This window comes from Erpetoichthys calabaricus, chromosome 6 (assembly GCF_900747795.2).
Source record: "Erpetoichthys calabaricus chromosome 6, fErpCal1.3, whole genome shotgun sequence".
In the NCBI taxonomy this organism is placed as follows: domain Eukaryota; kingdom Metazoa; phylum Chordata; class Cladistia; order Polypteriformes; family Polypteridae; genus Erpetoichthys; species Erpetoichthys calabaricus.
Window position 1 is genome coordinate 7,989,095 of NC_041399.2, and position 22,687 is coordinate 8,011,781.

General features: G+C 42.5%; 1 protein-coding gene across 1 annotated transcript in view; it reads right to left on the bottom strand.

Annotated features, from left to right (window-relative positions):
- Positions 1-10,047: 10,047 nt before the first annotated feature.
- The window catches only part of LOC127528437 (uncharacterized), a 463,783-nt gene continuing 451,143 nt past the window's right edge, over positions 10,048-22,687 (bottom strand). The window contains exon 2 of the mRNA XM_051929306.1: positions 10,048-10,250. Within this exon, the coding sequence (XP_051785266.1) occupies positions 10,183-10,250 (68 nt within the window). The 3' untranslated portion in view covers positions 10,048-10,182. The remainder of the gene's footprint in view (positions 10,251-22,687) is intronic.

Here is a 22,687-nt window from a genome sequence, read left to right on the forward strand (position 1 = left end):
TGCATCTCTCTCAGATTTGGGCAAATAAATCGGTACCACAAGCGAACTATGATACTTAGTGCTATGAGAGAAGTCACAAAATCAACTGGAATGTTCAAGCAAATTCTAGAAAAAAGGCAGATCTAAATCTGTTAAGTAGTTCTCTGGTTCGCTAGCTAAGTAGATGTAAGATACGCCCCGCGGCTGGCATGTGAGTGAGGAGGGCTCTGCCCAGCTCCACACTCCTGAGGTCCCGCCTCCCGCTCCCCTCAGCCTGTTGGTCTCTCTTGGATTCACACAAATATATCGGTACCGTAAGTGAACTATGATACTTAGCGTGATGAGAGAAGTATCAAAATCAACTGGAATGTTCAAGCCAATTCTAGAAAAAAGCCCGATCTAAATCCGTTAGGTAGATCTCTCATGAAAAGCGGACAGACATACAGAAAGACAGATGTTGGATTTTATATATATAGAGATGATAAAAAGCAAACAGATATGAAATTTGAGAAAAATTACTCACGCGGAAGTAGTATTTTATATAAACAACCATCTATCTATCTATTTGAATTTTTTGTATCATGGAAATTATAAATGTGTGCACAATATTAAATATAACATGTATTCTATCAATAACTGTTATTGTTTATTTTAATTTATACATCATCAGTTTAACAATAACGTGTATACATTGAACAAATATAAAGATTTAATGGGAACAATAAGCTGCTACATCCCCATTGTCTTTCTGGTAATACATTTAATTTTATGATATTTTTTTTATTTCCACGATCATTATCATAATTAAATGTAGCTAAATGAAGTTTAACCTATAGGTATTTTGGGCAAGAAATCTTATATATAATTCGCCAGCCAACTCACTCACTCACTCACTCACTCACTCACTCACTCACTCACTCACTCACTCACTCACTCACTCACTCACTCACTCACGTCCATCCAAAGCCGAATGCGCAGTCGCCTTCTGCGCAGCTGCCCGAAAAACCTTACGAGACCGACATCGCAGTGGGCGGCGGATTTACAGCCGCGAAAATTCAAAGAGAAAGGCGACTTCGATTAAAGCTCTAGAGGCCTGAAAGGCAATTTCGACTACAGCTCGAGGCCTAATTACGCATTCATTCAATACACCTATATCAGGTTTGTGTTGCTTATACTTATTACTATTCCACTCGTGCCCGTTTCATCTTACGTTGTCGAAACGATCTCTTTGTCTAGTATTATATAATGCTAACACTTTTTCTATGTTTTTAGGTGACTATAACTCTTTTTGTTTTGCATGTAATCTCGATAATGCATACTGTGATATATGGCCGGCCGTTTATCCCGGCCAATACCTCCACGCCACTAGATGGAGCCCTTTTGGCAGCATGGAGGTGCCTGAATTCCAGCAGGGCATCATGGATATTGAAGTTTTCCTTCACAGCCCTGCTGGATACCATGGGGGCCGCAAAGGGACGCTGCAGGGAGGCTCAGAGACTTGTATTTGCCCTATAACCCGGAAGTACGTCCTGGTCACAGGGACAGAGGAAATGACGTGCTTCCGGGATGAAGAAAAGGAGAAGTTTTTACCTGACCCGGAAGTGATAGAAAGTCACATGGACTGAGGGACAAACACTTCCGGGTCAAGGACTATAAAAGGACTATGGGAAACCCCAGAAGACGAGCTGATTTGGGAGGCAGGGTGGCTAAGCGTCTGGGAGAGTGGAGGATTGTTATTGTTTATAGTATTGTGTAGTGATTTATGAGTATTGTGGAGTGGAGGGTGCTTGGTGCATATTATTATTAAAATAAAGTCAACTATTGGACTTTTATCTGGTGTCTGCCGTCTGGTCTGAGGGTTCACAATACGTAATCACGAAAATATTCCACCACCATATTCGACCTCCCTTAGTGCGAAAATACCATTTTAATATGAAGTTTGATTATAAATAGAGATAAATGAGTAAATGATAAATTAGTTATGATGACAAACAAAGAGATGGGATATTTGAGAAATATCGCGCAACTAAAAGTGGTTCTGATGAACTTTTCCTCTGTCTCAGTATACGAGAAAGTCGAGGGGAGCGCACTCACCAATTTTTAACAAAACATTAGATGTTGGCTAAAGATCTGTGCTGGTATCTGGACGGCTGCCGGTTCAAATTCCATTTCTGCCAGAAAAGATCCCACTCCGTTGGGTCCTTGAGCAAGGCCCTTAACAGGGGTGCATTACAATGACGGACCCAGCGCTTTGACCCTTCATTGCAAAAAGACAATTTCCCCTCAGGGATTGACAAAGTATACCAAATCAAAATCAAATTAAAATTTTCATTGATAAAAGCAGGGCCTTGTGGTTTACAATTAGGAAAGTCGTTTAGCTTCTGTCATTTTTCTTGGCTACCACTTCAACACTTTCAGCTACTCAACACTGCAACACGTGAAAATATCTGTTGACTTTGAGTGCACATTTGTTCTGTCAGCACGCACCGCTGCTGCATGCATGCTTACACACATGCAGCGAGGGGTTTTTCGCACTGAGGTAATGGTGTGCATCTTTGCGAGAAATTTATTTACCCAAATAGGCGGCTGGCTACTTAAAGATGTAATTGGACGTAATTGTATTTGGGTCATCTGGCATTTCAGATAATTAATTGTACAATTAAGCCATCTGCTTGCACTCAGCTCGGAATTTACATGGTGACTCGTAGGTTTTCTTAAAAAAAAAAAGAAATGCAGTTTTTGTTCATGAGAATCAAACAGACATTTACTTATTTGACTGGTGCCTTACAACATTTATGATACAATTCGCTCCATTTTTTTCATTTTCTAATTGGGGAACAGGCAGGTCAAGTGACGTACTCAGAGTCACACAGTGGGGAATTTGAACTCACAACCTCAAGATTTGAAGGCCTTAACCACTACACCACACTGCCTGCCAGATGGAGTGCACTGCTGTCTTTCCCTCTTTCCCCCTTTATTACAGCATCATAGAATAATGAAGCATCAGATATGTTGAGTAAACTATTACCAGTATAACAAACAAAAAAGCATTCTCACGATTATTCAGTTCTATTCAGGGTGCCTATCCCAGCAGCACTGGCCAATGGCAGGAAACAGCCCTGAACTCAAGCAGGCAGCCCCCAGTCCCCCTGCACAATAAACTTAAACTTGACTTCACCTGAAGATGAATTAATACTGGGATAATTCGGAGTTTCAAATAAACCTAAATGACATGTCTTTGGGGATGTAGGAGGAAAACCAGAGGACCTGGAGGACACCGAAAGAATGCGCATACTCACATGGAGAACAAGTGGGTGCAGGAGTCCAACACAGGATGCTCACTACTACTCACTGTGCCATATCCCGGTCCTATATCCACCTTAATTATAGGATAAGTGTGTGTGTATCTGTGCATCTGTGTGTCCGTCTGGCTGTTATGTCTCTCTCATTCAAACAGATGACGTTTCACAAACATCTGTAGAAATAAAATGCATTGCATTTGTCATTCCAACAGATGGCACATCACAACTAATAAAACTGTTTTTTAGAAACCTATTCCAAAAGGCATATAGCAGCGACACATGCATTGCATTTGTCATTGCAACAGATGGCACATCAGAAACATTAACACTGCTTTTATGAATCGGATTCTAAATGGCACATAACAGTGATATATGCATTGTGTTTGTCATTCCCACAGATGGCACATCACTAACATTCGTAGGAAAGAAATGTATTGCATTTGTCATTCCAACAGATAGGGCATCCGAAACATTAATACTGCTGTTATGAATCTGATTCTAAATGGCACATAACAGAGATATAAGCATTGTGTTTGTCATTCCAACAGATGGTGCATCACTAACATTCGTAGGAAAGAAATGTATTGCATTTGTCATTCCAACAGATAGGGTAGATCTGAATTCCCATTTGTTAATTTAGCCACTGTTCTAAACAGTACCCGAGGATTTTTATTATTTCTATCTATTATTGTAGAACTAGACAAAGAGCCCGTTTCGACAACGTAAGATGAAACGGGCACGAGTGGAATAGTAATAAGTATAAGCACCACAAACCTGATATATGTGTATTGAATGAATGCGTAATTGAATCAGAATGCGAAATTAGGCCTCGAGCTGTAGTCGAAATCGCCTTTCAGGCCTCTAGAGCTTTAATCGAAGTCGCCTTTCTCTTTGAATTTTTGCGGCCGTAAATCCGCCGCCTGCCGCGATGTTGGGGTTGGATGTTGGTCGAAGTCTCCATTCTCTTTGAATTTTCATGGCCGTAAATCCGCCGCCTGCCGCGATGTCGGTCTCGTAAGGTTTTTCGGGCAGCAGCGCAGAAGGCGACTGCGCATTCGGCTTCGGATGGACGTGAGTGGGTGAGTGAGTGAGTGAGTGAGTGAGTGAGTGAGTGAGTGAGTGAGTGAGTGAGTGAGTGAGTGAGTGAGTGAGTGAGTTAGGAGGCTGGTGAATTATATATAAGATAGTATTCTGAGCGAGCTTTAAAGAGGGCTTTTTTATATATTTTAACACTCTCTGTCCATGCAATTTGAAAGACCTGCAGCTTTGTTGTTCTCCATCTGCGCTCCAGTAGTCGACACTCTAATTTAAGAAATCGAGTGTTCTCATTAAACCAGGAATCAGGGATCACCACATCAGGGGTTGGCACGTGTGTTGTAATGCCTTTTTCTGTTTTTTTCCCCACTTCAGACCGGATGATTGACAGTTATGACATCACCTCTGTTCACCTGGACCAGCCCCTACCTGTCTGGAGGGCTGAAAACCAGAAGCTCAGTCTTCTTAGCTGGTTCCATTTTGTACTCATGTCTGAAAAGGCCATTCTTGCAGTTTATTTAAATTTTGCTTGCAAACCAAGTAAATGGAGTGCAGGGTTGGACCCTAAATCTTTATCTGTTGTTGCATCATTCTCTTACACTCTGAATCATCTCCTTGGTCAAAGACACCTCCCTTCAGACGACCGTCCTTTTAAAGCTCCGGGAGTGTAATGGGTGGGGTCAATTGCCCTCACAAAATATGACAAGGCTGATGGTGACACCAGGAGCGGAGTTTGGGGGTGGCAAGTGGGTCGACCGCCCCAGGCCCTGTGCCTAAAGTAACCCTGCTTTTGAGGTCTGCGTGTCCCATTCAAGTGGATTTGTCAAGTTTCAGTATATTCTCCAGTTATATTTTGATGAAGTTCTTGTGTTATCTTGCAAAAATTTAGCTGAATACTGTAATGTTAACATTGTTTTTATTAAATTAGCGCACAAGTTTATACAGTCCACACATATCGGTAACAGCGTTTGACGTAACCGACCCCGCGTGGGGATGGTCAGCCCTAGGCCCCACCCACCCCTTAGGACACCTCTGGGTGGCAGCGCCCCCTTTCAGCCTTGAGTGGTACTGCATACCTGGAAAAAGCTTGGATGGTGATCTTTAAGAGGTGTATACATGACGATATTACTTGTCACTTTAGATGTGCAAATAAATTACATCTTTGTATTATGTTCTGTGACAGACATCCAGGGACCTTGCCCCACTGGGACACCTTGAGAAGGGAAGGACCAGGAGAAGGGCAGTATCTTCCCTGGAATGTAAGAGGGCAGCCTCCCTGGATTGTATGGGGGCTATGGACCTGGGGGGCCCAACTCTGTGGAGCGACGTGGTCACCGCCAGGGGATGCCTGGGAAGCTCCGAAACTGGGGTATGCAGCACTTCCGCCACACCCGGAAGTGCTGCCGGATGTTAATTGGGGAGCACCTGGAGCACTTCCGGGTTCTGTGTAAAAGAGGCTACCTCACTCCACTCAGGGAGCCGGAGTCGGGAGGAAGAGGACGGTGAGGAGTGGAGGCGGAAGAAGAAGAAGCAGCGAGAGAAAGAACTTTAGTGGTGATTTGGGCACTGTGTGATGTGTTGTGGCAAAGGGGTTGTGTAATAAACTGTGTGTGTTTTGGACTTTTGGCCTCCACATCTGTCTGTGCTCAGGTACGAAGTTCACAGTTCAGTTTCACACCCTTGTGTCACATAATATGAAAACATCTGCATTCCAGTCAAGACATCATAATTGCGCTATTTCATCTTCAGAACTTTCTGTCTTTCCATTTCATTCCTTCTTCTTTTGAACTCTGCTTCTGATCAAAGGAGTACTGAAAAGCACTTTCGCCATAGGGCAGCCATCGCGGTGATCTGCCATCGGCTAGAACTTCAGTAAAATGTCCAGCGGAGTACATAAGAATTGGTTCAAAGAAAAGTGGAAAAATGGAAACAATTTGCATCCAAGTATAGGTTAGGCTGAAAAGCAGGGATCCTAGGGTGCAGTGTTGGCTCCTTAAGCTATAACACTTTCTATTCTATAGCTTATACTGCCATTATTTAACAGAAAAAACCAGGTCTCTTTTTAAAACATGATGGAACTCTGCAAAACCAGGTAAGCACTATGGGGCTGCCCAAGAGTAAAGCAGATCCTTTAGGAATGCACGATTGGTAGGCTTCTCCAGCTTTTTGTGAACTTTAGCATGCATTGGGATGGTTTGCAGCTGAGTATGAAGCAGCAGGGATGAGGATCAGCACCTCTAAATATGAGGTTGTGACGGTGCAGGTTGGCTCCATGCTACCGGGTGCATCCCGAGAGCCTCTTGAACCAGCTATGCCCGCCGATAATGTACCTGAGGATGAGAATACAACACACATATAGCATGGGGTAGGTATAGAAGTGCTCTGGTGTTTCCATTAAAAACAATCAAAATCAAACAGTGTTCAATAAGTGTAGTGTTGAAAAGGTTCAATAAATAAATCTTTCTATATATAAATCCAACATCTGTCTGTCTGTCTGTATCTCTGTCCGATTTTCATGGGAAACCACTTAATGGATTTAGATCGGGTTTTTTCTATAATCTGCTTGAACATTCCAGTTGATTTTGTGACTTCTCTCATTGCGCTAAGAATCATAGTTCACTTGCGGTACCGATTTTTTTGTGCAAATCCAAGAGAGAGGCTATGGACCGAGGAGAGGGGGAAGCGGGACCTCAGGAATAGGGAGCCGGGTGGGGCCATCCTCACTCACCTGCCAGACTCTGTTCGAGTCGGGTCTGTATGTCTGTCCGATTTTCACGAGAGAACTACTTAACGGATTTAGATCAGGTTTTTTTCTAGAATTTGCTTGAACATTCCGGTTGATTTTGTGACTTCTCTCATTGCTCTAAGCATCATAGTTTGCTTGCGGCAGCAATGTAGCTTTTATATAATTAACAAATAAATGTTTTTCATATAAAGACCATCACAAAACATAATCACAAACTGGACTTTGTACAATACGTTAGCGAGCTCTGTAAGCCGAGCTGTTTCGTTGAAGGACAGGTGTGGGGCAGACTGACTGACAGGATGATGCCTGACCTCTTGTTGTATCCAGTCGGTGCCATCTTTCGCCTTTACGCCTGGTGCAACTGTGTTCTTATGTGTGAGTGGACGTTTCTTGCGGGGAGGGCTTCTGTTCTCTTTCTCCGATGTAGAACCCTCATCCTCTGTTACAGCACATCTTTATTTGAAAACAGGAGTGTCAGACCAGGAGGAGCGTGAACACAACTTAGAGAATAAAACTGCATAATAACTTTTACAAGTACCATAAATTTACACCGGCTGTTACAGACTCAAATCAAATGCATATTTTTATTGTATATTAGTAACAATAAGAGCAGCTCACTACTCAAAATGGTAATTCTGGGAAGTGCCCGGAATCGATCCGGCTCTCTCTTGATTATGGATCAGCAGTTCTTATCGTAGCACCACCCAAGTGGTCTTGTCAGTGTTGTACCCTAACCCAAATTTCTTTTTCTTCAGTTATATTCTTGAATAAAAGCACACTTGTTTTAATATATGTGTACCTTTGTGAAAATGTTTATTTGATATTTGGTCTTCAGTCTTCATACATTATACACTTCATGTCGAAATTTTGTCGTTATTACTATAACATGGAAAAAGTTTGTTTTCGGTATTGTGATATTTGCCTGGACACCACCAGTCGGAGACCACATCTTTATCCAAAATATACTCTTTATTTTCCTTTTCCCACAACACAACACAGTCCCGCACAACTCACAGTGCCTCTAGCCCCAGTCACCCTTCTCCTGGGCGTTCTCTCTCCTCGTCCCTGGGCCACCTGTCCTCTGTCTCCAGGAGCTTCGTCCTGCTCCTGCACTCAACTCCAGATTATTGATAGGAGGGAGGCGGCCCCATTTATCCTCACCCGGATGAGCTCCAGGTGCTTTACCTGACATCACGTCCTGGTGTGGCAGAAGCGTCAGGAGAGCACCCTGAAGCACTCCGGGTGACCCTGGAAGGATCGTCCTCCATGGGTGTGACGGAAGTAAATAAGTCCCGGGCTCCATGAGGCTCGGGGCGCCCCCTGGCGGTGGATACGGGCCTCCACGGACTTGAGCCTCTTCTGCTCCAGGGCGGTTGCCCCCTCATGGCCCGGAGTACAAATATGCCACCTCTCTGTCCCTCCAGGCGTCCCGGCCGGGTCTGACTCCCAGCCATGTACGACAGTATGTGTTCAGCATTTCTTGCCTTTCTCGCATTTCCTTTCATCCTACACTTACCCAGATCGTTGTAGACACAGAACACAAATTCCATTCCAAATGATGATATATTGCTTACCCTCTACAACTTCCCGGCACCTCACACTGAGATAAACCACTAGAGCACAGAGAATCTTCTTTGCGACTTTAGCGGCATTTGATGGGGAGGTGAGATAGCAGGCTACTTGCTACTTGGGCCTTCCTCACTCACGCATCAGCCTCCATTCAAATCGAGCCTGTATGTTTGTCCACTTTTCACAAGAGAACCACTTAACGGGTTTAGATCAGGTTTTTTTTTTTATAATTTGCTTGAACATTCCAGTTGATTTTGTGACTTCTCCCATTGCACTAAGTATCATCGTTCGCTCATGTTACCGATTTATAAGCATGAAGCGAAGAGAGAGGCTGGGGGCCAAGTGGAGGGGGAGGAATAAAATTAATCAATTGGTGTTCAAATTATTTAACACTCTGTCTCGGACATACACTTCAATAAATACCGTTTTAGAACACAATGATTCAGTTCATTATCCTACAGAATTTTTAAATCCTTTTAATCCTCCTGGCATGCCGCCCCGCAACTTAGCATTTAAAGTAGGAGCACCGTTTATCCTTTTGAGAAACCTGAGCCCACCCAAACTTTGCAATGGTACCCATCTCCAGGGGGCTCATGTATAAACGGTGCATACGCACAGAAATGTTGCGTACGAACGTTTCCACGCTCAAATCGCAATGTATAAAACCTAAACTTGGCGTAAAGCCTCGCACATTTCCACGGTACCTCATACCCTGGCATACGCAAGTTCTCGACGAAACGAAAGTGAGGTATCAGCATCAGCTGATCGTGTCCTGTTTTGTCTTAGTAGAGTATTATATTGCTCTACTTTCCCCTTTTGTATTATTCGTTTGTAGCCTTTGCAGAATGCCTCAAATCTCACAGACTTTCCACTGTATAGATAGATAGATAGATAGATAGATAGATAGATAGATAGATAGATAGATAGATAGATAGATAGATAGATAGATAGATAGATAGATAGATAGATAGATAGATAGATAGATAGATAGATAGATACTTTATTAATCCCAAGGGGAAATTCACATACTCCAGCAGCAGCATACTGATAAAGAACAATATTAAATTAAAGAGTGATAACAGACAGACAATATCTTTGTATAATGTTAACGTTTACCCCCCCGGGTGGAATTGAAGAGTCGCATAGTTTGGGGGAGGAACGATCTCCTCAGTCTGTCATGGACCAGGACAGTGACAGCAGTCTGTCACTGAAGCTGCTCCTCTGTCTGGAGATGATCCTGTTTAGTGGATGCAGTGGATTCTCCATGATTGACAGGAGTCTGCTCAGCGCTCGTCACTCTGCCACGGATGTCAAACTGTACAGCTCTGTGCCTACAATAGAGCCTGCCTTCCTCACCAGTTTGTCCAGGCGTGAGGCGCCCCTCTTCTTTATACTGCTTCCCCAGCACACCACCGCGTAGAAGAAGGTGCTCGCCACAACCGTCTGATAGAACATCTGCAGCATCTTATTGCAGATGTTGAAGGACGCCAGCCTTCTAAGGAAGAATAGTCGGCTCTATCCTCTCTTGCACAGAGCATCAGTATTGGCAGTTCAGTCCAATTTATCATCCAGCTGCACTCCCAGGTATTTATAGGTTTGCACCCTCTGCACACACTCACCTCTGATGATCACGGGGTCCAGGAGGGGCCTGGTCCTCCTAAAATTCACCACCATCTCCTTTTTTTTGCTGGTGTTCAGTTGTAGGTGGTCTGAGTCACACCATTTAACAAAGTCCTTGATTAAGTTCCTATACTCCTCCTTCTGCCCATTCCTGATGTAGCCCACGATAGCAGTATCGTCAGCAAACTTTTGCACGTGACAGGAATCCGAGTTGTATTGGAAGTCCGATGTATATAGGCTGAACAGGACCAGAGAAAGTACAGCCCCTGCTGCGTTCCTGTGCTGCTGACCACAATGTCAGATCTGCAGTTCCCGAGACGCACATACTGAGGTCTGTCTGTAAGATAGTCCACGATACATGCCACCAGGTATGAATCTACTCCCATCTCTGTCAGCTTTTCCCTAAGGAGCATAGGTTGGATGGTGTTGAAGGCGCTAGAGAAGTCTAGAAACATAATTCTTACAGCACCACTTCCTCTGTCCAAGTGGGAGAGGGATCGGTGTAGCATGTAGATGATGGCATCCTCCGCTCCCACCTTCTCCTAGTATGCAAACTGCAGAGGGTAGAGGGCGTGGTGGACCTGTGACCTTAGCTGGTGAAGCAGCAGCCACTCCATGGTCTTCATCACATGTGACGTCAGAGCGACAGGCCGGAAGTCATTCAGCTCACTAGGACGTGATATCTTTGGGACTGGGGTGATGCAAGATGTTTTCCAAAGCCTTGGGATTCTCCCCTGTTCCAGGCTCAGGTTGAAGATGCGCTGTAGAGGGCTCCCCAGCTCCAACGCACAGGCCTTCAGCAGTCGTGGCGATACTCTATCTGGACCCACTGCTTTGCTGGCACAAAGTCTCCTCAGCTCTCTGCTCACCTGCGCTGCTGTAATTGTGGGTGGGGGTAAACTCTCTCCTATGCTGGTATCAGCAGAAGAATGGGTGGAGGGTGCAGTACTCTGAGGTGAGAGTGGGTTAGGGTGGTTTATATGGTATTGTACCATATAACTTCTCCCTTCTACATCTATAACCTCAGGCAATTAGGTGTAGTAGAAGACAAGCAGGAGTTAAGTTACAATTTAAATAATGTATTATTGATAATATTCAAAAATAATAATAATATGCAAAGTACATTTGAATATTGGCAACCATACAACCTGATAAATGCTGATGTGTAGTTTCAGGCGGCACACAGACTTGTTAGTTACTTAAAATGTCTCTAGTTAAGGTGTCATTTTGTGGTCAGCTTTCTTCAGAACAGGCCTGTCTCAATATGGCTGCTGAGCTGTGCTCTTCATTGTGTTGTCCGTTTCAGTTCATGGTGTGAGATGCTCATTCAGCAGTTTGGTAAGAGAGAGAGAAAGTGAGGGAGTGAGCAAATTTATAGAGTTTCTGTCCAAGCCCCCTAGAGCCAATAGGACGTCATGGTACTTAAAGGCTTCTGATACAGGCCAGTTCCAAACAGCCATACTTCAGACCAATGGAGGGATAGAACATCTTCACATCTGCCACCCCAAACCATGTGTTAAGGTAAAGCTTGGCAGTTAGGCAGCCTGGCTTTGTGTGCGGGTTGACAGAGAAACTTGAGCAGAGAAACACTGGCCAAACTGGTTTGAGGCACTTCTCCCCAGCCCTATTGTAAAATTCAAAGAGACCCATTCCTAAAAGGTGGGTCCCCAGCTGATCGTGGTGCTGAACACGTTCATGTAGCTGATGCACTGATGGCAACGTTCTCCTGGGAGGACAGACACTTACGATGACAGGAGGTACAAACCATTTTGCGTCTCACTGCAACTGCCACTCCCGTGCACCCGTCTCACAAGGACTGCCAGCCCACCGTACATTCCTGCTGGCTGTCGAACCGCCACAAACTGCAAACAGGTGCCGACAGCAGGCACAACAGGAAGCAAGAGTAGTTTTATTTTGATTTACATGTGAAACCATCGCTTTGTGTACTTTTCAGAAAATTGAGTTTTTTGGAAAAAATATTAGTCCTTAAAGAGTTGCTACTGAACATATGACTGTTTATGCTGCTCCCTGATAAAAGAAAATGTTTCTGCCTGTATCTGTTCAGATAAAAAAGAAGAGAGATTTAGAAATGTTAACTTGCTGTTGCTCGGAAGGTTATAATGTTGTGATCGTGGCTCTGGACACTGAGGGTAACAAAGTAGATAAAACGTTAATGCCCCAGCAGGGGCAAATAGCTTTGGTTTTATATTTAATTTGATTACATGAATGTTTAATTTGAGATTTACAAGAAATATTTTAACTGCTAGTATGTAAAGGGAATACTGCTGTTAAAAAGCACCTTGTTTGTTTAAAGTGTTTGCAAACCAAATGCACAATGTGATTGTTGTGATTGTCTGTGATTAATTGTGATTAATCGCAGACAATCATGTGATTAATCACGATTAAAAAATTTAATTGCTGCCCAGCACTAAAATAAATACATAAAAGTAATGTGATATGGAGAGGTTAAAATCCAAATACTGTAAATAAATCCAATAAAAGATGAGATAAAAGATGGCAGGAATCTGTCCATCCCTTTAAAATAAACACAATCCCTAGTGCATCTTTCTAAAGTCTGGTGTATCTCCAGCTTATCCCATTAGGATCTTGCAGTGTGTGGAGATGCCCGCCGACAGTTGCAGTCTTCCGCTTATCCCGGGTTTGGGGTCTTACTATCAATCTGTCAACATCTGTAGGATTCCCTGCTGAATCCTAGCCAGTTTGTTGGCATCAAGAGGGTGATGCCATACAACGGGGCTGCTCCTGCTCCTCTGTATTGCTCTAAGGAGCTCCCCTTCTCCACCCTCTCACACAAGTGCAGGCCTGCCACGAGTGCATAGCCCCAACCACCTGCCTCCTTTCCTGATGAAACTGCATCTGTCTTTTCCAGTAACCTCCATTCTCTCTTAGATTTGATTTTCCTTTTTGTTTCTAATCTCCTCTCCTCTCAGCCATAAAGGCTCCCTTTGTATTGTCTGACTGAGTTCAGGTGTTGCCCTCTACCTACTCCATGGTGTGAATGTGGAACCTGACTGATCCACTCGTGTTTGTACATGAATACACCATCAGCCAATCACCCCAATCAACCTCAGAACAGCACCAGCCTGCACACCCCCACACCTGTTTGAGAGCTTGCATGCTCCGGGACCCAATCATTTATTTAAAAATTGCACATTGCCACGGACCTCTTGTCATACTAATAAATACTGAAGCATTTTTCTGTTCCACGGTTATTATTGTAACTGGTTGTCTTGAAATACTACTTTTATTTATTTGGTGCGTCACCAAATCCTGATAATAGTCGTTATGCCGTATGTTTCCCAGTTGCATTTACACAATCTGTTTATTTTGTTATGTTATATCATCAGTGGGAGCATCTCTCAGTGTTCAATGTGTTAACTGTGAGGGGAGATAAGAACACTGTACTCTCTGCACAGTAGATGTAATTCAATTATTTAAAATTGTGTGGGTTAAATTTTTTCTATGTTACAGTAATTGTAATTATGATTTTCTTAAGAATATACAGTTGTCGTTTTGATGTGGTTTGAAATTTATATTAATTTTGGGGTTTTTTGTTAATGTGAGCAACAAATGGCTTTTCCACATGTTATCTATCTATCTATCTATCTATCTATCTATCTATCTATCTATCTATCTATCTATCTATCTATCTATCTATCTATCTATCTATCTATCTATCTATCTATCTATCTATCTATCTATCTATCTATCTATCTATCATATAGTGCCCTTCATTCTCAGCTTTCAAATCCCGGCTGAAGACTCACGACTTCAGTTCAGCACACCCTGACTAGAGCTGCTGATTAACTGTACAGACTGCATCTCTGTTGTTAGTCATTAGCACTAAAACATAAGTAAAATGATAGTTAGAATTTTTATACTAACCCTCACCTATTCTGTTTCTCTTCTCGGTACTCAGATGTGGCACTTGGTGCCCCTGCCCACCTGCCATGGTGTTTTGTCTGCCTAAGGTAAAGTCATCCCTGATGGAGGATTGCAGGAATCATTGGGTAGAAGGTTCCTTTCATCGGATTGGCTGGCCCAGCGCTGAGTCAGCTGTGGGACGGCCAATGGAGGAGGCAGCTTGATGGCCTATCTATCTATCTATCTATCTATCTATCTATCTATCTATCTATCTATCTATCTATCTATCTATCTATCTATCTATCTATCTATCTATCTATCTATCTATCTATCTATCTATCTATCTATCTATCTATCTATCTATCTATCTAGTGTCTTTCACATCTATCTATCTATCTATCTATCTATCTATCTATCTATCTATCTATCTATCTATCTATCTATCTATCTATCTATCTATCTATCACATTAACTTCTTTGAAATCACAAACCATGACAATATAGTGAACATTCAAGTCTTCTTTTGGGTCGGGGGAACAGCACGAGTGCCCCTTAAGGCCACAAATCATATAGCTCATATGCTGTACATGTTTACAGTATCTTGTTACTTTTATTCTAACGGTTTATTTGATTTCAGCCTTTAAAAACCAAGCAGCACTTGTCTCTCTACAACTACTTCCAAGTTCCAAGTATTATTAAAGACCACAGCCACTCTGCACAGTCACTTTTCAGGAGCATTAGCACTCGCCCCATTAAACACAGAGCTGTCTCTTTTATCCCCGGGTCATAAGGCTACTCACCAGCTGCTCAGGCTGACTACTGCATGAGCAGAACTGATATCTATTACTTCTGTCTATCATCTGATGTTATATTTAATATACGCCACTGTATTCTTGTGTTGGTTGTTTGTATTTTAAAGCTGTCATTATTAGGCTGGAAATGTGGAGGACATTTATTGAGCTATAGACAACAATAAAAATATAATAATATAAATTATTTAAGACTTTGAATGTTGATATCCCCATAACCTCCTGGATCATGGGCTTCGTGACCAACAGACAGCAGGTTGTGAGGCTGAGGGACTGTGTGTCAGAAATGGTGGTGTGTAACACTGGAGCACCTCATGGAACTGTCTTGTCACCCTTCCTGTTTACTCCTCTACATCACAGACTTTCAGCACAATCCTAGCACTTACCATCTACCAAAATATTCAGATGACTTTCCATCATAGCCTGTGTTTATAATGGAGATGAGTCAGAGTGAAGGAAGGTTGTGGAGGACTTTGTCTTGTGGTGCAGGGACAACAACCTGCAACTAAACATCAGCAAAACAAAAGAGCTGGTGGTGGAGTTTGAGTGTGCCAAGGAGCATCTGAGACCAGACACCATTCAGGGAGAGGGCATGAAATTGGTGCAGAGCTACACTGCTCTGACAAGAAGGGCCAGAGAAGACTGCATTTCATAAGGAGACTCAGGTCTTCTGATGTGTGCAGCAAGCTGCTGTAAATGTTCTACCAGTGCATAGTAGCCAGTGTGGTGCCTGTGTTGCAGTCTCCTGGGGAAGCAACCTGAGCACAAAAGAAGCACAACACTGAACAGGAAAGCCTGCAACATCACAGGACAAACCCTGGACACATTGGAAGCGGTTATGAAAAAGAGGATGGGGGCCAAAATTGGATGTCAAACTGAAAAGTTCTCTCCATCCCATCCAGGAGGCGCTTTCTCTTTTAGCCACAGGCTCATTCCATCATAATGTGCTAAGAAGCACCTCTGGGGGTCTTTGCTGCCCACGGCTATTAGTAAATTCCGTGCTTGCTTTCAATGTGCTCATTAAGTTTATTTATTTATTTAGTTGTTTTTGTTGATAGGTTGTATTATTTGTCCTATGAATCTAAATCCTTTGTTTTTATGTTTCTGCTGCTATGTGTTTTTGAATTTCCCCGTGGGATTAATAAAGGTTTATCTAATCTAATCTAATCTAATATAATCCAATAGCCATGCCACCTGCACTTCAGAACAAGTCACCTGAAGCTAAACAGGGTTGGAACTGACCAGTACTTAGCCAAATAATAAGCAATAGACAAGTAACCACAAGCAGCCACATCACATGCACTTCAGAAGAGGTCATCCACCTGAAGCTAAGTGTGTTTAGGCCTGGCGAGTCCTTGGATGGGAAACCAACCAGAAAAAGCTTCTGGAAGAGGGATTGGTGAGACCCGCAGTGGGCACTCACCCTGTGCTCTGAATGTGGATCCCAATGCCCAAGTGCAGTGATGGGGGCACTGTGCACACACGCTACTGTTTCAGTGAGTTTTTAAACAAAGGTAAAAATGTTCTTCAAAGATTGTGTAAAAGTCCAGCAGCCATGCCACCTGTATTTCAGAACAAGTCACCTGAAGCTAAGCCTGGTCCGGCCTGGCCAGTACTTAGCCAAATAATATGTAATAGTAGCAGTAACCACCAGCAGCCACATCATATGCACTTCAGAAGAGGTCATCCAGCTGATGATAAGTGTGTTTAGGCCCGGCAAGTCCTTGGATGGGAGACCAACCAGGAAAAGCTTAGGTTGCTTCTGGAAGAGGGATTGGTGAGACCAGCAGTGGGCGCTCACCCTGTGCTCTGAATGTGGATCCCAATGCCCCAGTGCAGTGATGGGGACACTGTGCACACACGCTACTGTTTGAGTGAGTTTTTAAACAAAGGTAAAAATGTTCTTCAATAATTGTGTAAAAGTCCAGCAGCCATGCCACCTGTACTTCAGAACAAGTCACCTGAAGCTAAGCCTGGTCCGGTCTGGCCAGTACTTAGCCAAATAATAAGCAATAGTAGCAGTAACCACCAGCAGCCACATCACATGCACTTAAGAAGAGGTCATCTACCTAAAGCTAAGTGTGTTCAAACCCGGTGAGTCCCTGGATCGGAGACCATCTAGGAAAAGCTTAGGTTGCTGCTGGAAGTGGTGTTGGTGAGGCCAGCAGGGGGCACTCACCCTGTGCTCTGAATGTGGATCCCAATGCCCCAGTGCAATGATGGGGACACCTATACACACACATGCTACTGTTTCATTGAGTTTTTGCTCTGTTGCAAGGAGGGGACAATGACTTCAGCAGGTGATGGGTTATGTAATGGTGCTGACAAGTTACATCAGGCAATGACGAGTCACCAAAGTATTACATTGCCAGCGGCAGGGGCGCCAAAATAAATGGCAAGCCTGCAGGGGCACATGCTTTTCCAACTAGTGCACCAAAAAGCAAGCAAGGACAGTGAGGAACCTGAAAGAGCCACGTAAAGGGCAGAGATGTCAACCATTGCAGCAATGACGCTACAATATTCTTTAACAAAAAACAATTCCAATGTTACATACTGGTAGTAAACTGCGGGATGCAGTTTTTAGTACTAGAGTGTTGTACCGTGTTAGCCATTATGGATGTAGTGAGAAGTCAAGCAAAATGACACCTTTTACTGGTAAACTAAAAAGATTACAATATGCAGGCTTTCGAGGCAACTCAGGCCCCTTCTTCAGGTAAGATGGAATACAGAAACTGGAGTTCACTGTGTTTATATATACATTTGTGACAGACACACATTGGAAAACCTTTAAGTGAGACATCTTAGATGTAAAAAATTAAAGCTGAGATTCATTTAGCAAGAGAGGAGAACAATGTCAATTAGTGCAGCAAAAGGCGAGCAGGCCTTTGAAGGACAGTGAGGCACCTCAAAGAACCATGTAAAGGGCAGAGACGCCAGCCATTGCAGCTATCGGCAACAACGCTACAATATTCTTTAAAAAAAAAATTCCAGTGTTAAATACTGTCAGTTAATTGCCTGATGTAGTTTTAAAATAAAAACTCAAAACGCTCTTCAATAATTGCATCAAAGTCCAGCAGCCATGCCACCTCCACTTCAGAACAATTCACCTGAAGCTAAGCCTGGTCGGGCCTGGCCAGCACTTGAATGGGAGACCATCAAGGAAAAGCTTCTAAGATCTCAATGTAGATCACAATGCCCCAAGTGCAGAGATGGGGACTCTGTGCTGTTAAAATGTCACTGTTCTTCGGATGAGACCTGACTCTCATTAAAGATCCCTGGACATCCTGTGTAAGGAGTAGGGTGTATCCTGATTCCCAAGGTTGGCATAGTAGTTCTGCCCCCCTAATCATCCCTTGTCTCTCCTTGGCATTCTCTCTTGCCCCTTCACCACCTAACAGCTAATGTGTGGTGGGTGTACTGCAGCGAGGCTACATGATAGTAGATATTTGATGTGTGTCATGTGCCGAGTCGCGCCTTTTTTGCATTGTCCCATTTAAATCCATTGTGTGTCTATGTAAATGTTGTCCCCGGGAAACAAACGGGGAAGGATGATGCAGGGAGACAGCGACCCCAACACTGCTATTTCCTGTTGACACACCAGTTTCATCCGAGATATTTTTATTTAAACCAGAGAAGGGAAGGATCAGGGGAAGAGATCAAGAGGAGACAGGAGCCATTTTGCATTCATTGCACAAAATCATCGTTTATGTTTCATTGCACAACCTTACCATCTGCTTTTTTCATTGACCGGATCATCAGTACGTCAGCCAGTGCAGAGAAACCCCGGGGTTTGGATTTATATCAACCACTGCTGAGGACTCACACAGTGAGATCATTTTGAGTTATTTCGGGAAGGAGTACACCTAGCATTCGAACAGTATTTCATTTAATTCAGGACATTCATTACTTTGGACTCACTCCATATCATCCATTCGTTGCAGTTTGTTTTTGATCTGTGTTCTGTGTTTCGTGTTCTGCGTTTATTCATTTTTTGTTTATGGACAAGGGAGAGCTTTGTATTGTTTTGATTATCTTATATTTGTCTGCTTGTTATAAATTGTATATATGTTACCAGCAAAGTATGAAAGGCAGGCATTGTATAGAATGCCTAGGCAATATATACAGTCATATGAAAATGTTTGGGAAACCCTCTTAATTCTTTGGAATTTTGTTTCTCATTGGCTGAGCTTTCAAAGTAGCAACTTCCTTGTAATATCTGACATATCTTATGGACAAAGTAGGATTTCAGCAGTGACATTAAGTTTATTGGATTAGCATAAAATATGCAATGTGCATCATAACAAAATTAGACAGGTGCATAAATGTGGGCACCCCAACAGAGATATGACATCAATACTTAGTTGAGCCTCCTTTTGGCCTCTAGACAATCAAATTAAATAAAGAAAAAACCGAAATCTTAGTGATTGGCAATAATGGATACAATGAGGCTATTAGAAATAAACTGGATGCATTAGGATTAAAAGTCAAAACGGAGGTAAAAAGCTTAGGGGTAACCGTTGACTGTAATCTGAGTTTTAAATCGCATATTCATCAGATCACTAGGACAGCATTTTTTCACCTAAGAAACATAGCAAAAGTTAGACCTCTAATATCATAGAAAGATGCAGAGAAATTAGTTCATGCATTTGCTTTCAGTCGGCTAGATTACTGTAACGCACTCCTCTCAGGTCTACCCAAAAAAGACATCAATCGTTTGCAACTAGTGCAGAATGCAGCTGCTAGAATCCTTACCAGGAAAAGAAAATCCGAACACATTTCTCCAGTTTTGATGTCACTACACTGGTTACCTGTGTCATTCAGAATTGCCTTTAAAATTCTGCTTATGGTTTATAAAGCTTTAAATAATCTCGCCCCGGCTTATATATCGTAATGTCTGACACCTTATATTCCAAATCGTAACCTCAGATCCTCAACTGAGTGTCTCCTTAGAATTCCAAGAGCAAAACTTAAAAGAAGTGGTGAGGCGGCCTTCTGCTGTTATGCACCTAAAATCTGGAATAGCCTGCCAGTAGGAATTCGCCAGGCTAATACAGTGGAGCACTTTAAAAAACTACTGAAAACACATTACTGTAACATGGCCTTCTCATAACTTCACTGTAATTTAATCCTGATACTCTGTATATCCAATTCACTATAATAACTATTCATTCAAAAACTGTACTAACCCCTACTCTCTCTTCTGTTTCCTTTTCCGGTGTCCTGTTGGTGGTGGCGTGTGCCACCACCATCTACCCAAAGCACCATGATGTTCCAACAATGATGGATGGATTAAAAGCCAGAAGTCTGTATGACCATCAGCATCAAGTGACTCCGTTAAAAACCCGAACTACAAAGAGGACTATTTCATTTATGTTAGGTAGAATGCCCAGAGGGGACTGGGCGGTCTCGTGGCCTGGAACCCCTACAGATTTTATTTTTTTGTCCAGCCTTCTGGAGTTTTTTTTTGTTTTTTCTGTCCACCCTGGCCATCAGACCTTACTCCTTTTCTATGTTAACTAATGTTGTCTTATTTTAATTTCTTATTTTGTCTTTTATTTTTCTTCTCTTCATTATGTAAAGCACTTTGAGCTACTTTTTGTATGAAAATGTGCTATATAAATAAATGTTGTTGTTGTTGTAGAGTCAATGTAGACGCTGCCCTCCTATAGCCTCTGATGAGTGTCTGATTCTGGATGGAGGTCTTGTTCACCATTCTTCATATAAAATCTCTCCAGTTCAGTTCAATTTGATGGACAGCCTGCTTCAAATCATCCCATAGATTTTCAATGATATTCAAGTCAGGGGACTGTGACGGCCATTCCAGAACATTGTACTTCTCCCTCTGCATGAATGCCTTTGTAGATTTCCAACTGTGTTTTGGGTCATTGTCTTGTTGGAATATCCAACCCCTGCATAACTTCAACTTTGCGACTGATGCTTGAACATTATCCTGAAGAATTTATTTATATTGAGTTGAATTTCACAAAAGTCTCAGGCGCTGCAGAGAATGGCAGCCTTTCCAGCAGCTCCGTGTACGACTTTATTTTTTTGTGAATTTCTTCTTGGGATTAATAAAGTATCTATCTATCTATCTATCTATCTATCTATCTATCTATCTATCTATCTATCTATCTATCTATCTATCTATCTATCTATCTATCTATCTATCTATCTATCTATCTAATTCATCTGACCCTCGACTTTAACAAGGGCCCCAGTCCCTGAACTAGCCACACAGCCCCACAGCATGATGGAACCTCCACCAAATCTGACAGTAGGTAGCAGGTGTTTTTCTTGGAATGCGGTGTTCTTCTTCCGCCAAGCAAAGCACTTTTTGTTATCACCAAATAACTCAATTTTCTCATCAGTCCAAAGCACTTTGTTCCAAAATGAATCTTTCTTGTCTAAATGAGCATTGGCATACAACAAGCAACTCTGTTTGTGTCGTGAGTGCAGAAAGGGCTTCTTTCTCATCTCCCTGCCATACAGATGCGCTGAATTGTAGAACGATGTATAGATACACCATCTGCAGCAAGATGTTCTTGCAGGTCTTTGGAGGTGATCTGTGGGTTGCCTGTATTTTTCTCGGCCTGCCAGACCTGCTGGGTTTAACAGCAACTGTACCAGTGGCCTTCCATGTCCTGATTCCATTCCTTACAGTTGAAACTGACAGTTTAAACCTCTGAGATGGCTTTTTGTAGCCTTTCCTTAAACCATGAAACTGAACAATCTGTGTTTTCAGATCTTTGGAGAGTTACTTAGAGGATCCCTTGCTGTCACTCTTCAGAGGAGAGTCAAAGGGAAGGAAGCACAACTTGTAATTGACCACCTTAAATACCTTTATAGTTCATGATAGGACACACCGGTCTATGAAGTTCAAGGCTTAATGAGCTCATCCAACCAATTTGGTGTTGTAAGTAATCAGCATTGAGCAGTGACAGGCATTCAAATCAGCAAAATGACAAGGGGACCCACATTTGTGCGCAGCAAGTTTTTCACATTTGATTTAATTTCATACAATTAAATTCTGCTTCACTAAAAGTCTTTACTTGGAAAACACCCCAGTACTCAGATATTCCTAGGAAATGAAAGACATAACACTGTTATCTGTTTTGTCAAAAGGAGAGTCAATTATTATGCAGGCTGAGAGGTGTTCTCAAACTTTTTCATATGACTGTAGAATGCTGAAAATTGGACTGCAAAGTATGAAACAATTAATATGTCACACATTTCCTAGGCATTCTATGCAATGCCAAAAGACAAACCGTCAAAGTATAAAATACTCATGATAATGACGTTTCTAATGTCATGTGGCAAGAAGTAGGTTCATATTTTATTTTCTCTTGTTTTCCTCAAAAAGAAAGTCCTATACTTTATTTTGTAATTCTTTCAGTTTCATATATGTCTTTTCAATAAAAGCCTTTTTATGACTCTCTTATGAGACTTTGCCTAAATAGCATTTGTTATTCTATATAATGCCTACGTATTACATACAATGCATAGGGAAAGTATATCCATCCATCCATTTTCCAACCCACTGAATCCGAACACAGGGTCACGAGGGTCTGCTGGAGCCAAACCCAGCCAACACAGGGCACAAGGCAGGAACCAATCCCGGACAGGGTGCCAACCCACTGCAGAGGAAAGTATATATAATATTAAAATAATTTGGCTATTTCATACTTTGCCCAAAAATGCCAGGCATTCCATACAATGCCTGCCTTTCGTACATTACAGGTAAC